Raw genomic sequence first — 16,345 nt, forward strand, 5'->3', positions numbered from 1 at the left:
AGGAACCACTGGGCACGTTCCTAACTCAGCGCCCAGGCTTAAGGTAGCTCAGTTGTTCCTGTGTCCAGGGCTCGTTTTGCTGAACTGAGGGCCTCAGGGGCCAAATGAGGGTCTTCAGGGCCCACCCTCTGTATGCAGTAGCCCTAGCGGGCCTGAGGGCTTGCCAGAGAGCAGCCTTGGAATTTCCGGATTGGCCCCTTTCCAGAGCTGAGCCTGCCCCTTGGGAACTGGGTACTTAGTGATTCTGCCACTCTTTATTCCTTGCTGTATTTGGATACTTGAAAGAAATGTGTTCAGTTCTTGTGCAGATTGATGGTTATCCTCACCTGCCACCACTCTTTCTCTCTTGATTAAGGCATTAGCAAAACGTGAAGCTACGAGGTCACACGGAGAAAGGAGACATTACCGCAAAGATGTGTCTGGCTGTCCCTCTCTTCCCGTTAGGGTTCCTCTGTGTCAGCGAGCCACGGTACACTGATTTCCGGTCGAAAGAACCACCATCTATGCCTTTGGGAAAAGAGAGAGCAGGTGCTTAATCCACCAAAGACCAATCCAAACGAGTTCTTCTCTACCTCAGACATTGGACAGACATTGACGGCCTCTGTTAGGACGGTTCACACTGGGACACACTTGGCAAGAAGCACTCAGTGGTTGTGTGAATACCAGTTCAGAGGCTTCTACCTCTTTTAAAGAGTCAGGGCCTGCTAAGAAAGGAGGTAGGGCCAGCAAGAAAAGTGTGGGGCCAGTGACCAGGAGATGGGGCCACCAGGAAAGAAAGCGGTCAGTGAGGAAGGAGGCGGGGCCAAAGCTTTAAGGTTGCTGGAACTGGAGTTTGTGTCCTTTTCCTCTGTGGCTCTGGAAGAATAACAGGGACTTAGGACACTTAGGTCAGGGGCACGTTTATCTTCTGCCATGTGGTTTTGTGACAGGACAAGAGACCTGAGGGGTGCTGGGACTCCAATCCACAGAGCAGAAGTCTTTTAGTCCTGATGGTCTCTCCAGACCTGTTTCCAGTGATGTGCTACACATCAGGCCTGTCTGCCGAGGGGATTTGGGGCTCACCTCTGTCTTCTTGTTGCCCACACTCCTGTGTTTGGAGGTTGTCAGAAGCTGCCCTTGAAGATTAAACTGTGGTGCTCTAGAAGCCCCAAAATTTCAACAGCAGCTCCTCATCGTCCCTTCTCTAAGTTAACCCTGACTCTGAGGGCCTGGGGTACCAGCCCTGATCTTCAGGTGAGCTAGATGTGTGCTGGGACCTCAGTGGATGCAAAGAGGAGTCTCTTCCTGGGCTCTGCTTCCCATCGGTAGGAGGAAAGGACCCTTCTCTACCATACACTCCCAACACCCAGTGTGTTACCCAAGTGCATGGGGGGAGTATAGACTTGACCTTCTGAAGTCACAGGCCAGAATACACCCTCATCCCTTTGAGTTTCTCAACAAGAATTTCCACAGTGATAGAAAAAGTAACTGGTGCACTTCCATGTTCCCAGGACAAAACTGATGTCCTTGTCATCGCGGAGACTTCAACTTCAAAGCCTTCTAACTGCCTGATATCCTGCATTTTCTATAGGGACTTTTATACTGAAACCGTGGAAACACTGGCTCTACCAGTGCTGCCTGTGCTTGCTTAAATCACTTGGAACACCACGCATGGGCCCTGGGGGGGGGGTACAGGAGCCTTTTGGGGTGTTCTAAAGAGGTAGGGCCTAGGGTGGGTTCCATAGATTAGGAAGGAGTGTGCAGAGCCCGGCTGGCTTCGTTCCTCCTCTGAGCTCATTTCTCAGTAGCAGCAAAGCAGGAAGGGGAGCAGGTGGCTCTTACCTTGACTGCTGGGGGCATACTTCCTCTTCAGGAGATAGGGCAGCGCCGTCGCCTAGGAGGAAGAGAACATCCCTGGGCATTCCTGAGGTGGAATTGAACTAATTTGGGACTTCTTTTTTTTTCTTCTGGTTTTAATTACCAAGGTCACCTGTTTTTTATTCTCTGCCAAATATTCGAGCTCTTAGTATATGCACACTGTCTGCAAATCATGCGCCAGAGCCTATGTGGAAGAGAAGCCAGGGAACTGCCTGCTTTGGGTGGAGGGTTGGAAAGACTACAGGGACCTGGGTTCGAATCGCAGGGCTGCTGCTCACTACCACACGCTAGAATCCATCCTCTGGGACCGCCACCCTCTTCCTCTGTAACACGCGGACTCATGCCTGTAAATTGTGTGCCCTGTGTCTGTTGTTCCTCCTCCTTCCTTTCCACGTGTTCCCCTCTCTACAACATGCTAAGAAATCCATTCTCTGTCCGACCTTTTCAGGAGTGGAGAGAGCAAATGGCCCAGTTGCCACAGCAATGTTCCCCAGTGTCAGGGATGCTCCAGTGGGCCTAGCAGCAGGTCCTGCAAGTAGAACTCAGAGCCTGTCTCCTGGGCTTCTTGGGACTCATAGGAACCCATCAATGTCAGGGCCCAGGGCCCAGTCATTGCCCTGTTGTCAATTCCACACATCTGACCGTGGCCAGGCATCCACCTCCCTGAGCGGGATTCATGTGCCAGTGTCACAGAGTGTCATTGCCTGCCCACCCAGGTTTTGTAACCTAGGTAAAGGGTGGATAGAAACCAACAGCCCTTGGAACTGACAAACTGAGGAGTGGCTGGACTTGTTCTGTGATGCTCAGTGAGGACCCGGGCCAGGGTGGGCAGGGCCTGGAGCAGGCCTGGAGACAGCACCCCGATCCTGTTCCTAATATCCCCTAGACACATGGAACTTTCTCCTCCCAGGCCTCTCCTTCACTCACATCCCATCAGAGTGTCTTTCCAGTGCTGGTCTCATCCTTGGGCTATTTACCCATACAGTGGCTCCTGTGTGCTTTCAGTTCCCAACCCAGCAACTGCATCTCTCAGACAGGGGACAGATGACACGCTGCTATACATGATCTGGGTGGCAGAAGAATCCAGAAACACATGTGGCTCTGGCAAGACCCCTACCCAAGACTGATGTGGAAGGATAAACACCCCAGCGACTTTGCCCCAGGGTAGGATAAGTAGGATGTGACATCCCTGTCCCCAGAGCTGCTTAAAGAACTGAGCCAGGGAGCCTGGTGCTTGACAGAGGTTTCATATACCTGTGTTCCCCATCTCTGCACCTTGCTGGGATCTTTGGGATTCCTCCATCAGGTACTACCCTACTCTTCTACCCTCTATCCACTGACCCAGTCTGCGGACACGTCAGGCATTGCTGAGCTGTTGGGTCTCTCTCCACACCCTCCCCTAGCACTTGCTCTTTGGAGGGAGTTGCCTCGGAAGGCTGTGGTGGACGGTACCTTGGGCACCTTGTCTTGGTCCTCAGGGTCTGCAGAGGGATCCTTTGGGATCCTGTCAAGTTTTTCAGTAACCCGGGGAAGAAAGATCTGGAGACCAAGGAAGAAATGTGTCGTTATCATTTTGTTGAACCATGACATCCAGAGTGGAAGTCAAGCAGGCACGGTGAAGGACAGTGGTCCCTATAGATACTGGTCAAGCATGCTGGGATAGAGTGTAACACCACACCCCCATTTCCACCGGGGTTCTAGACAATGCTTTGGAAGATTGGTTTAATGTATTACATTTGTTCATGCTGCATTTGTTAACCACATAAAAATGTGTTGCTTTTGCCTTAAGTAAAATTAACCCTTGGGCAGAGAGCCGTGGCTAGCAACTGGTTGACAGGAAGTGGCAAGGAGGCATTTAGCGTGGATTTTTTTTAGTTGGGGACGTGTGGAAGGGAGTGGCTTCCGGGATGCCAGCAGAGAAAGTTAGTCAGTTGCTACTCTGGCTCTCTGAGCTTGCAGGTTTTCATGCTAGCCTTTGAATCTCAATTAACTTTAGCAGCAGCAGCGCCAGTGTCTGGGAGAACAGAACTCCCCCCAGGCCACGGCCTTAGTAGCCAGGCTGCTAGGAGTTTGAAGCTGTGACAAAAATAAAATTACAAGGCTATGGAGTCAGAAAATTAAGATGTACTTTCCAGCTGGCTTTTTATGCCAACAAACAGTTTCTTGCCATAGTGGGGACTTGAAGTCACATGGGGGGTACTCACATGTGAAAGTTACATACCTATCTATCTGTCTGTCTATCTATCTATCTATCTATCTATCTATCTACCTATCTATCTATCTATCTATCTATCTATCTATCTATCTATCTATCTATCATCTATCTTCTATCAATCATCTATCTATCTATCTATCTATCTATCTATCTATCTATCTATCTATCTATCTATCTATCTATCTATCTTCCATCTATCATCTATCAATCATCTATGCATGCATGTATGTATGTGTGTATGTATGTATCTATCTATCTATCCATCCATCCATCCATCCATCCACCCACCCACCTACCTATATCTGGAACAACACATTGACTGGACAGTAAGGATTTAATCCCTATCCCTACCTAGGGGTGCTGCAGGCCATTCTTCATTCTTCAACCCCAATACCCCCACCATGGCTCTCTCTGAAGCCTCTGACTGGACTTGGGGAAGGAAGTTAGGTTCAGATCACCGGTCTAAGCACAGGTCCAGCGGCCTTCCCTTCAGTAACTCCAACCACGCTCATCTCAAAACAGTCATCGAATCAAGTCTTCCATCACCAAATGAGGTTTGGCCACCCACCCGCTGGGGCTCCACGTCGGGAGCTTTGTATATGAATAGGGTGGGAGGGCACTATATGTGTAGGGTGACCTTGTGTGTCACCCTCAAATGCTAGCCACCATCTTTTTTGAGATAGGGTCTCTTACTGCCCCATAGCTCCCCAAGTAGACCTGGGTGGCTGACCAGTGAGCCCCAGGGGTCTTCCTGTAGCTGCTTCCCCAACGCTGGGATTGCAAGTGTGTACCAGCACCACCGTGCCTGGCTTTTTTTATTATTATTTTTTCTGTGTTACAAGTTCTGAGGATTGAACTTGTGGTGCCAAGAGATTTTATAGATCTCCTATCTTCCCAGCCAGGGCTTTTACTCCATGGTCCCTGGGAGGTCCTAGGGGACACTGTGGGCTAGTGAGGACATCCTGGCTTGGTGTTCCACACCTCTACCCAACTCACTGGGATGTTTGACTTTCTCCGGGGTTTTCCTGAGGGTTTCACTGTGAGCCCCGCTGCCCTCAGGGCTGCAATCCTGGACTCGATGTCCGAAACCTAGAAAAGAGAGGGACAGACAATAGACATGACAGACGACAGGGAGCCAAACAGATGTCACTCAGTGTTCCGTCTCAGATCATAAAGATCAGACTCACAACCATAACCTGGTTGTGGAATTGAACTCGGGGCCTTGCACATGCTAAGCACGGGGCGCACATACCACTGAGCCACACCGCCAGTCACTCCCTTAGTTTACCTCCGTGGTCCCCATCTGCCATCCTCTGGAACTTTTTCTCCACTTCCCCATCACTGTCTTTGAGTCTTGGGGTTTCACAGTCGGTCCATGAACTCACTAATCAGGACTCCACCTCGGGGCCTTTGCATGTTCTGTCCGCTCTGCCTGTGCTCCAATCCCCTAGAGCATTGGTTTTCAACCTCCCTCCTGCCATGTCCCTTTAATATAGTTCCTCATGTTGTGGTGACCTCCAATCATACACTTATTTATTTATATACATACATTTATTTCATCGTTACTTCATAACTATAATTCTTGCTGATGTTATGAATCGTAATGTAAATATCTGATATGCAGGAGGTCTGATAATGTGGCCTCCCCAGGGGTCGTGACCCACAGGGGTCGTGACCCACTGCCCTAGCCCTTTTGTGCTGGATTCTCTCCAGTGTCCCTCCACCACCTTCTCTAAGTGTCCTTCCCTGGGCATTCTGGGATAAACCTCCACATTGCCCTCATTACTATGTCATGATGTAATCATTTGTTTTGTTTCCATTTTTTGTTAGGCGTCCACTCCCACAAAGAATCTAAGTTCCACAGAGGCAGGAACCTGGGCTCAGGTCTTCACAGCTGTCCCCTATGTGACCTGCCCATGCCACATTTCAGAAGGGAGCCCTTGGAGAAAAGGCCTGGGCCTATCACACCTCCCTTCCTTGGGCTCTCTCAACCATTTGCTGATGAGGGCAGGGGCCCTGGATGTCCCCATAGCTTAGTTACAGGCCTTCTTTCTTTACCGGACTTCAGGGGGAGGACACTGCAGTCCGCCAGCTGTCCCTGGAAGACCTGTACACGCTGGCTTGGCCTGGACCTGTGCACTGTTGATGTCTCTCCCCCGAACCCGAGCCCTACAGTCACCGCTCAGGCTCACAAGAACCATCTGCCAAGTTCAGGTGTGAGCCCTGCTGTCCTAACTTCTCAGCCTGGGTCTAGGTTCTGCTCGTAGGCTGGGGGATGGTGACAATATGCATCTTTCTTATGACTGAAAAGCTTGCCTGCATTCCCCAGGTTTGAGCAAGGAGCAGCAAGGTGGGAAGAAGCACTCTGTCCTATTCCTGACTGCTAGGGAGGCCTCTGTGAGCCCGCGGGTGTGCTGTTGACTTCTCAGACCTCTGCCTGGGTTCCATCACCAGGATATTGTCATCCTTGGGGAAATTTTGTCCAGGGGATGTGAGGCTACCTCGCTCTCAGATTGTTGAACTTCAGAGGCTGCCATGGCCACCCTGTCCTCCATCTCTGACAGCTCCTCGTCTGTGCTCTTTGTAGTCCGAGTAGGGTTCCCAGGCCCCTGAAGGTTCCTTCCCTGTGTCTCCATGTGCCCCACGTCTGTGCACACCTAGGGCCAAGAAGGGTGACACTGGTCATCCATGAAACAGAGATCACAGGCTGCTGACTCACTGTTGAGTCCCCCCACTTCACCCGGGTGGTCTTATCAAGGCCCCCTTTCATCCATGTGGTCTTATAAAGTCCCCCGAAGCCCGTAGCTAGCTGCCATCCCTGAAAGGGTGGGTGGCTACCTGGGACTGTCACTCTTGCTCCGCCCTTTGCCTGGGACCGAGAGACCTTACCTCCGGGGACACTGCATGGAGGGTGCCACTTGACTTGGTCTCATCTTCGGACGAGGTGCCAGGATCACTGATGTTGCTGGTCAGCTCCTCCAGCCTCCTCCGGAGAGTCTCCTCCTCTGTGTCTGCACTGGGGTGTGAGTCCGCAGCTGGTTCCTGGCAGGGCCAGGCAAGGGTCTCAGAGGCAGCTTGGGGAGGTGGGCTAGCCTGAGAAGACTCCAGCACCCGTTACCATTTAAGGCCCACCCTTTGCCCTGCTCCCTCATCACCCCAAATGTTCACCTGGATAAAATAGGCACATACAATTTATTCTCGCCATTACAATGCTCAGCTCTTCATCATGGCATCTGGCACTGCCTTCTTCCCCCCAGAACTTTCCCCTCTTGCTATACTGAGCCTCCACCCACACCGAATACTCACTCCCCATCCTTCCCCCGGTCCTAGGCGTCCATTACGTTCCTGTCTGTCTTCCTGAGTCTGACTTGCTGGGCTCCTTGTATGAGCAGCATCGCATGGTCTGCTCTCTGGGGGAGCTCATTTTATCGAGCCTAAGTCCTCCAGGCTGACCCATGTTGTGGTACAGGGCAGAACACATCTCTCTTTTAAGGACAACCCATCAGACCATAGGGTTTGGACAAGACACTGAGCTTTCCTTGGGGGGTGTGCTCATACGTGGAGGGTAGCTCCTCCCCAAACTGCTCCCTATTCCCACTGAGCCTGCAGCTCTTCCATTTGTTTCCAGCTCTGGTCCTATGTCCATGGACCTAATTACAGCCCTGGGCATTTGGCTATGGCTCATGGGGCTGGGGACAAGGGTCTTTCTGGTTCTCTGCATTCTCCCTTTGTGAGACTGAGGTGTGCCACAATGTGGATCTCTCAACACTACTTAGACATCCTGTGTTTCCGTAGCACTTGGGGGGGGGTCTATCCTGGACTCGCATAGCAACAAGGACCCTCACATTTTCCAGTTATTGTGAGTTCGGGGACAAGGTGGAGGTGTCACACCTTATCTTCATGTCACTTTTGCAACCCCCCCAGGCCAACATCAGAATGTTGCTGACGGAAGAAAGAGAAGGTGGCAGTGTGTGCTGACTTAGTGACACCGTCCTTCATAGGCGAGTCTTCTTGAGTGCACATCAAAGGAGGCAGCCTGCGTGGGACCCTGTCTCTTTGTCTTGATGAGATTTTAAGGACCTAGAATATCTATTTGCTCTGACTGGTTAAAAAAAAAAGTCCAAGAAAGTCCACATGTGTGTCTCAGGCTGGCTTTGGAGCCTAGACAGTGGCCATTTCTTTGCTGCTTGAAGTTACTCTCCACTGTGATGTCCTTCAGCCACAGTTCCTATAAGAGGCATTATGACTTCAAGAGAAGTTGGGTCAGGAAGGGACTGGCGAGCAGCTACCAAGAATGACGTAACCACTACCAGCTGGCTTTGACTTAGGGATGGGGAAGAGGTGTGAGAATCATGAGTCTCTCCGGTGAGGTAGTGAAGGCTGGGGATGCCGGTCCAGCTTCAGCACCCGAGGAGTCTACAGCTGGATGAAGATTCATCTCACAGGAGTTTATGTGATACCTACCCATACTCTATCACCTTGTGATCAGACTTGGGCTGCTTCACGTGCGTGGGCTATGCAGGAAACCTCATTTATCCATCCTTGGAGCACTGTGCACCAACCAAGCAAGATCTCTGAGACACTTCCCCAAAGTGGACTTTAACCTCCCTTAAGGGGAGGCTGTGGGCCGATCTCACACAGCCTAGGGTATTGTTACCTGGGCCGAGGGTGGCAGGACCACATTCTCCAGGTGGCCCAGCAGGTGCTCCACAGCTGACATGCGCTTGTTCAACTCCAAAATCTGCATCAGAGGAAGAGAGGAACAGTGGTCTGGTTATAGCGGAGGACCTCCTTGCAACTCCCACCAGCACAGGGGTCTTCCTCCTCATCCCAAGTCCATCTAGGACACAGCCCTGGAGGTTAACTGTGAAACAAGGCCTTTCTAACATCAAGGGTGTTGGAATCGAGAGAGGAGGTGACCGGGGTGTGAGGACCATATAGGAGAGATGAGCAACCCAACTAGACCTCAAGGCAGCTGAAAGAGGTGGCCCTGTCTGTCATTGGGCGGCTCCTGTCACTGTCCTGGCTGATTAGCACAGGAAGATGTGCGTTAAGCTGGACACGGTGACCAAAGTCATTAGGTCACTTGTGACCTAAAGCACAGCTTCCTAATCTCTTTGAGTCACCAGACTCTTGAGTCAGCTAGTCTATTAGCTCTCAGACAGAGCCCGGAAAAATCAATTCCTCTTCGCTCTGCTTCCTCGCGGGCAGCCTCTCTGTCCTGCATTATCTCATTTACCGCTCGCCTGGCCTCATGAGAGGGAAATGACACCACAGGGGTGGGAAGCTGCCATTGTTGGCGGGTAATTACCACGGCACTGAGGACTTGCAGTGGGGGAAGATCGCTCACTGGAAATGTCAGCGCAAGTGTATGTGAGCCCCGTGCCCGTGCTTGCCCTCTGCGGGCATGACTGAAGGTTCACATGGTATTTGTGGTGTTGACAGCGATCGATATCCTCAGTGGGCTGTCAGCAAGTAGCCTTTGTCTATTGACCCAGGAAGCACAGGTGGGGACTTGGAAAGAGGAAAAAGTGCCAAGACTCTCATTGCGAATGCCGCATAGGGTGAGTAAGAAAGCAAGCCACCAAGGAGGCTGGGAAGCTGGAACTGGCGAAGAAGACAGAGGCTCAGAGGGGCCAGCAAAATAACAGACAGGGCAGTTGGCTCAAAGGGCTCAGCGGTGGCTTTCTGATGAGGCCCTGGCTGTAGGCTTTGTGGACAAGTGGGGACCACCAGGCCTGTGAGATACACAAGGAACTCAGGCAACTCCAACTTCGGCCTGGTGGCTGGAGCCTCTGGAACCTCACAGACAAACCCACCACAAACAGGGTCTCATAAGGGACCAGGGTTTCAAGTAGAACTGGAGTCTCCCATTTTGCCAAGATGGAGGCAAGCACAGGATGAAGATGAGCAGCCTCACTTTCTCTGTGGGTGTGGCAGAGACACTATAACCCAGCACTTGAGAGGCTGAGGCAGGAGGATGGCAAACTTATGACCAGTTTGAGCTACAAAGAGATAGATTGCCTCACAAATCCAAGGGCTGGGCTGTGTGTGACTCAGTATCAGAGAGTTCACTCGAGGCCGTGGGTTCCATCTCCAGCCTGAGGTGGGGATTTCTCCCAGTCTCTCACGTCAGAATTCTCCCCTCTACCCATTTCCTGTGTGTGTGACCTTCATAGAAGGTTAAATAAGTCCTGCTCGGGCTCAGAACCCTGGACTCAGCCTTTGAAATGCGAATGTCACCATCCCCTGCAGGAACCATTTCCTTGCTTGAACACGGAAATCTACCTCTTGTCTTAAAGGCAGGGGACACAGGTTCTTCTCTGGCCAAATCAACATTATATGGCTGTCTTTTGGGGACTCTGATTTCAATCTTGGTGACCATATAATCAAAATTAACTACAATTCTGTGCGTTATCACGGAAGAGCCAGGTGACAACTATATTTTAATTTCTTCTTAGAGACGGAGTCTGGATATGTAGTCTAGGCCATATTCATCTACCTCGGTGTTTCAACTCATTTGATTAGCTACCATGCATGACTTTTCCTTCCTCCCTTCCTTCCTCCCTCCCTCCCTCCCTCCCTCCCTCCCTCCCTCCCTCCCTCCCTCCCTCCCTTCCTTCCTGCCTTCCAACATTTTGAGGAACTGGAATACTTTGTCAACTTTACATTATATAAATCTACTTCAATAAAGTATGTATGTATGTATGTATGTATGTATGTATGTATGTGTGTATATATTGACATATTCCTACAATATAGGCAATTTTATGTCTAAAAGTGCAGAAAGCTTGAGCTGCTCTAAAGTAACTTGGTGTGAAAGAGAAAAAAATCCATCCAGAGAAACACAAAGGTGGAATTCTCTCAAACCCCACTACCTGCGTGTCAGGCATAGCTCGGGCCCTCCTCTTGGAATGCTGGGAAGCTGCCCTGGGATCCTGAAGACTGTCTTCGTCAGAGGTGTCCACGTCAGCCAGGTACTGGGAGGGGAGCTGTTTGCTTTTGACATCATCTATCCCTTTGGAGAAAGGTGGGGTTTGAGCTGAGTGAAGGGTCACGAGCCCGGGAACACATTTGCCCCTTGCTTGTGTCTGGTGCTCTGCAGGTCCCACCCTGAGCTATGAATCCTGCCCAGGAACTGCCTGATGACACGGCAGTCCCTCCAATGCAGCCTGGGAGACCCTGTGCCAAGGATACCCCAAACCCAGCCCATACTCTGACTCCCTGTGAGATCACACTTGTCATCACTAATTTAGTGTCTGTTTGGCAACACACGTGACCATCTCATTTAGTCCCTACAACTTCGGGGCGAGCTAGAAAGCGCTGCTTTTCCTAGCAACGACAATGAGGGGCAGGGAAGCCATGTGACCTGGTGGCATACCATATCATCATGTCCCTGATCTTGGGGACAGTCTGCTCCATCAAGAGAAGAGCCAGCCATTCCCTGACACTCCTTTCTCCCCATCTCCACTCTGATATCCCCCCACTCCCCATCTAGGAGATGCTGTGTGAAGTCTAGGGAAGTCTTGTGTGAGGACCAATGAAGGTTGCTGTCTGGGTTCCACTCTCAGAACCTCCCAAGCACAAGGGCCTTTGCTCGGCATTGCTGGGTCTTCTGCTCCTGCTTGCCTCTTCCACATGATCCAGGGTCATGCCATCATGGGAAGAAATATAGAGTCTTATTCCTGGACAGGCTTATTCACTCATAGTTTTGGGAACAAGTAGAAGCCCATTTCCATCCCCAGGACCCTAATCCTTGTGGGGAACACGAGGTTACAGTCTCTAAGGACCAACAAGGAGGCAGGAGCAGACAGGTCTCCCTGCAGCAGCTACATGCGTGTGGTCGGAAGGCACGCTGCAGCTGTGACCTCATTAACTCTAACTTAATCCGCATCTGAACTGCTGAACCCGGCACACCAGCACCCTTGGGCGCAGGAAGAGGCATCCTCGGGGATTCCACTTGGAAGGCTAAACGGTCTGATAAAAATCTAACAGAACCGGAACCGGTTTCCTTCTCTGGCTCTTTGTCTCCTGATGAGCGGGACCTGCTCTGCTGATCTCCTAGTGTAGCTTTGGATTTGGAAATTGAAATGTCCCTACCCCGTATCAGTGGCAGCAGACTGCAAATGGCTTAACGTCTTTCTTGCTATTTCTAGACATCACAGGGAAGCCCTGAGCCAGGCAGAAAAAGGTCCATGAGGTTTGCAGGACAATTACCCGGAAAGAACTGGCCAGTCTGTCTATGTAAATTAGGGGAGGGGCTGGCTTCTTAGGGACCCCCAGAAAAGAAGTTGGCTAGAGTACCTACCAGGCATAGCTGTGGCCCCTAGGGTCCTCTTGCAGGATGCTCCAGGCGGGTCCAGCTCTGTGTGAGCATCCTCTCCGGAGAGCAAGGAACTATATGGCTGCTCTTCTGGACTGAGGTGACACCCCAAAGGCCCTGCCTCAGTATTCTCCAGGCCCTCGGGCTCTAGGGAGGTGGTGTCCTCAGAGTAGGGCTCACCTGAGAGGGACTGAACGCATGGGTTGTCAGCTTTGGCTGCTCCGATGGTACTGACTGAACACTAGACAGCCATCTGCTCTGACACGGTGCTCTTCAGCTCTATTTCCAGTCACTGTGCCAAGAGCATTTACCGCCCTTCTGCTTCATGTCTGTGACACCAGGGTTCCCTGGGACACTGGGCCCAGGCATCAGACTGGAGACAGAAGCATCATGCCAATATTTTACTTCTTTCTTCAGAGAGAGGACACGGTTACTGTGTCTACTGTAGCAGCCCTTGATGGCCAGAGGGTCAAAGGGTGGAGGTGAGGTTTCCTGAGCAGACTGCCCCCAGGCTGAGGGGTCTTCATGGTGCCACTGTCCCCAAGGGATCTATGTATTGAGGGCTCCCAGAGATCACTGACCCAGCATCTCTATAGTTTGACCTTGACTGGTGGAGTGGCATGGGCTCTGGGGGAGGGGGAGTTGGAGGAGCAAGGTCTATGGCCCAATGTTCCCTTAGAGGTTGGCTTCTGTGACCCCAGTATTCCCTTAGGGGCTGGCTTCTGTGACCCCAGTATTCCCTTAGGGGCTGGCTTCTGTGACCCCAGTGTTCCCTTAGGGGCTGGCTTCTGTGACCCCAGTGTTCCCTTAGGGACTGACTTCTGTGACCCCAGTGTTCCCTTAGGGGCTGGCTTCTGTGACCCAGTGTTCCCTTAGGGGCTGACTTCTGTGACCCCAGTGTTTCCTTAGGGGCTGGCTTCTGTGACCCAGTGTTCCCTTAGGGGCTGACTTCTGTGACCTCAGTGTTTCCTTAGGGGCTGGCTTCTGTGACCCAGTGTTCCCTTAGGGGCTGGCTCCTATGACCCAGTGTTCCCTTAGGGACTGGTTCCTGTGACCCAGTGTTCCCTTAGGGGCTGACTTCTGTGACCCCAGTGTTCCCTTAGGGGCTGGCTTCTGTGACCCCAGTGTTCTCTTAGGGACTGACTTCTGTGACCCCAGTGTTCCCTTAGGGGCTGACTTCTGTGACCCCAGTGTTCCCTTAGGGGCTGGCTTCTGTGACCCCAGTGTTCTCTTAGGGACTGACTTCTGTGACCCCAGTGTTCCCTTAGGGGCTGACTTCTGTGACCCCAGTGTTCCCTTAGGGGCTGGCTTCTGTGACCCCAGTGTTCTCTTAGGGACTGGCTTCTGTGACCCCAGTGTTCCCTTAGGGGCTGGCTTCTGTGACCCCAGTGTTCCCTTAGGGACTGACTTCTGTGACCCTAGTGTTCCCTTAGGGGCTGGCTTCTGTGACCCTGCTCTTTACCCTTTCCTTCTATGAGGGTCAGAAGGCTCAACCTGAGCCCAGGAGCTGCTGGAGGGTTCACAACAAAACCTGACCTGCCTGGCCTTGTGCTGCTCCTGTCCTCACAACTCTTTTTACTGCCTGTCTGCACGTCTCGTGCATGCCAGGTATGGATCCTCGTCTTAAAAGCAACCCCGAAAGGCAGAGGTTATCAGCCTCCTTCCGAAATGAGCAGATAAGGCATCAGAGACTTTCCAAGGACCAAGGTCACATGGCTACTGAGCAGCATGCGGTAAGAGCATTTGCCTTCACTCTCAAGATCAGCCTCGTCTGACAATGAAGTGCATGGTGTTCCGGCCAGGCACGGGTGCAGCTCAATGCAGGGTCCTGTCTGGATCCTTAGCAGATGCCATTGTTTATTCTGCCCTCCCTCCCAAGTCTTTATTTCTAGGCTGAGCACCAATCCTCACATCCCAGGCCCCTGACTCACCCACCTGGCCTTACTTCCTGCCTGCTCCAACCTCTCCAAGTGTTTGCTCAGTATCCTGAGATGCTGGCCTTGGGAGATGTGAGTTTCGGAGTCCTGTTCTCCCACATCCCATCTCCAGTTGTCTCCCGGTCGAGAGTCTGATGTGACCTACTGACTATAGGACACTGTGTCCCCAGGTACAATCCCAACTAAGGCCCAAGCACCTGCTTCCTAAAAGGAATGGGGGTGGGTGGGCAGATAGCAGAGTGCACTGACCTGCAGGCTGTGTTCTGACTCAGGGACAGAGGACAGGCCCAGGGAATGGCTGCAAGGCTGCATGGAGTGTTCTGAGTCTTCCTCAAAGTCCAAGTCACTGAAGGAGAGCAGGCGCTTTTTCTTCTCCAGAGAAGATAAGCAAGACTGGTCAAACCCCCAGCCCCTCACTCAGTCTCCAGACAGTCAGCAGCCTCCCCCGAGGGCACCCACCTTAGACTAGAAACTGAGCCCCAAAGCAGCCCTGAGGTCAAAGGTGACCCAGGAGCCCATCAGAAGCGACACTGTACCCAGGGCCCTAGTTGTGTGGTAAGGAAAGTGAGTTCTTGGCTGGCCAGGTGCTCCTAGGGTCGGGACTGTGGCAGTGCTGAAGGTAGTCCACATAGAAGGCATCCTGGGACTTCAGGTATATGTAGCTCACTGACTATGGGTGGAGGGAGCTGACCACTCTGTCTGTCTGTCTGTGTATCTATGTATCTATGATCTATCTATGTATCTATATATCTATCTATGTATCTATCTGTCTGTCTATATTTATCTATCTATCTATCATCTATCTATCTGTCTGTCTGTCTGTCTGTCTATCTATCTGTGTATCTATGTATCTGTCTGTCTGTGTATGTATGTATGTATGTATGTATGTATGTATGTATGTATGTATCTATCTATCTATCTATCTATCTATCTATCTATCTATCTATCATCATCTATCTGAGCATTTTTTTACAACTGCTACCGCCCCTTGGTACAATTACTCTGACCCTTTAAATGTGTGCTTTATTGTAGAATGTTCTAGACACTGGCTGGGTTGTATTCCATGAGCTCAGCAAATGGTATGAATTGGATCTTGTGCAAAAGATGACTGAGTGTCTCCGGACCTTTTCTCAGATCTGATTCTAGGGCGCTGGCACCTTCGAAGGGTTCAAGGCCAAATTCACACTCTCCAGTCCACGTCCTTCTCCCTCTGACTCACCATTGCCATTCTGTCCCCAAACCAAGGCACCACCTGACCTGTCTCTACCACCAAAACTAATTTAAAAGATGAACAAGAAGAGAAACAACCACTTCTAAAGACAACTTCCATGATCTGGAAGGTGCGAGGGCCGCTCCCATGCAGGTCCCTTGAGCTATCTGGACACAGGTCTGTCCCATACACTCTTTGTCATGGCACCTGGGTGCCCCAGAACTCCAGTCAGGCCAGGCCCGGCAGTGGGGTTTGTCCATCTGTACCTTGGAGTTTTGGAGCTCTGAAGTGAACACTGGGCTTCCATGCTTAGGAGGGAGGGCCCCAGGAAGGAAGGGCTCAGGAGGGAGGGGCTTAAGAAGAGAGGAGGTAGGGAGAGAGGAAAGGAGGGAGGGAGTCACATGCTGGGGATGAGGAGCCACTGAGGGTGCAGAAGTTCCCAGGTAGGTATGGGATAGGGGTAGGGAGAAATGCAGGAGCCTGTGGTATGGGCTCCTTAGGAGGAAGTGTAGGGGAGCTGGGAGGCATAGGGATGGGAAGCAGAGGTATGGCCTTTAGGAAGATAAACAGTGCCTGGGGAGGACTTACTTTGGTGTTGAGGGGCTGGACCTGGGCCTCCGCATCCAGGTCTCCATCCTCATCTGTCTGCTCACTGTCTCCACTCCCTTCCTCCAAGCTTGGATCAGATCCACCTGCAATAAAGAGGTGCATGGCTCCACCCTTGGAGGGCTGGACAGGGAGACCACCTAACTGTCTCTCCATCCATCCAGCCATTTTCCCACTCGCCTGCCAACTATCCACCT

At 51.6% G+C, this 16,345-nt stretch overlaps 1 protein-coding gene across 2 annotated transcripts in view; it reads right to left on the reverse strand.

Moving 5' to 3' along the window:
• Nucleotides 1-16,345, reverse strand: part of Mlph (melanophilin) — a 45,129-nt gene that overhangs the window by 5,467 nt on the left and 23,317 nt on the right. The window contains exons 5-15 of one of the 2 annotated variants that reach the window (XM_075951807.1): nucleotides 16,131-16,234; nucleotides 14,582-14,701; nucleotides 12,381-12,585; nucleotides 10,951-11,090; nucleotides 8,730-8,813; nucleotides 6,962-7,114; nucleotides 6,574-6,729; nucleotides 5,069-5,161; nucleotides 3,310-3,396; nucleotides 1,822-1,873; nucleotides 407-507 (exon numbers count right to left, since the gene is read on the reverse strand). In XM_075951807.1, coding sequence (XP_075807922.1) covers nucleotides 407-507; nucleotides 1,822-1,873; nucleotides 3,310-3,396; nucleotides 5,069-5,161; nucleotides 6,574-6,729; nucleotides 6,962-7,114; nucleotides 8,730-8,813; nucleotides 10,951-11,090; nucleotides 12,381-12,585; nucleotides 14,582-14,701; nucleotides 16,131-16,234 — 1,295 coding nt within the window. Of the gene's footprint in view, nucleotides 1-406; nucleotides 508-1,821; nucleotides 1,874-3,309; nucleotides 3,397-5,068; nucleotides 5,162-6,573; nucleotides 6,730-6,961; nucleotides 7,115-8,729; nucleotides 8,814-10,950; nucleotides 11,091-12,380; nucleotides 12,586-14,581; nucleotides 14,705-16,130; nucleotides 16,235-16,345 lie in introns of both variants that reach the window. The other variant, XM_075951806.1, reaches the window with a different exon arrangement.

This window comes from Microtus pennsylvanicus, chromosome 17 (genome assembly GCF_037038515.1).
Source record: "Microtus pennsylvanicus isolate mMicPen1 chromosome 17, mMicPen1.hap1, whole genome shotgun sequence".
Lineage (NCBI taxonomy): Eukaryota > Metazoa > Chordata > Mammalia > Rodentia > Cricetidae > Microtus > Microtus pennsylvanicus.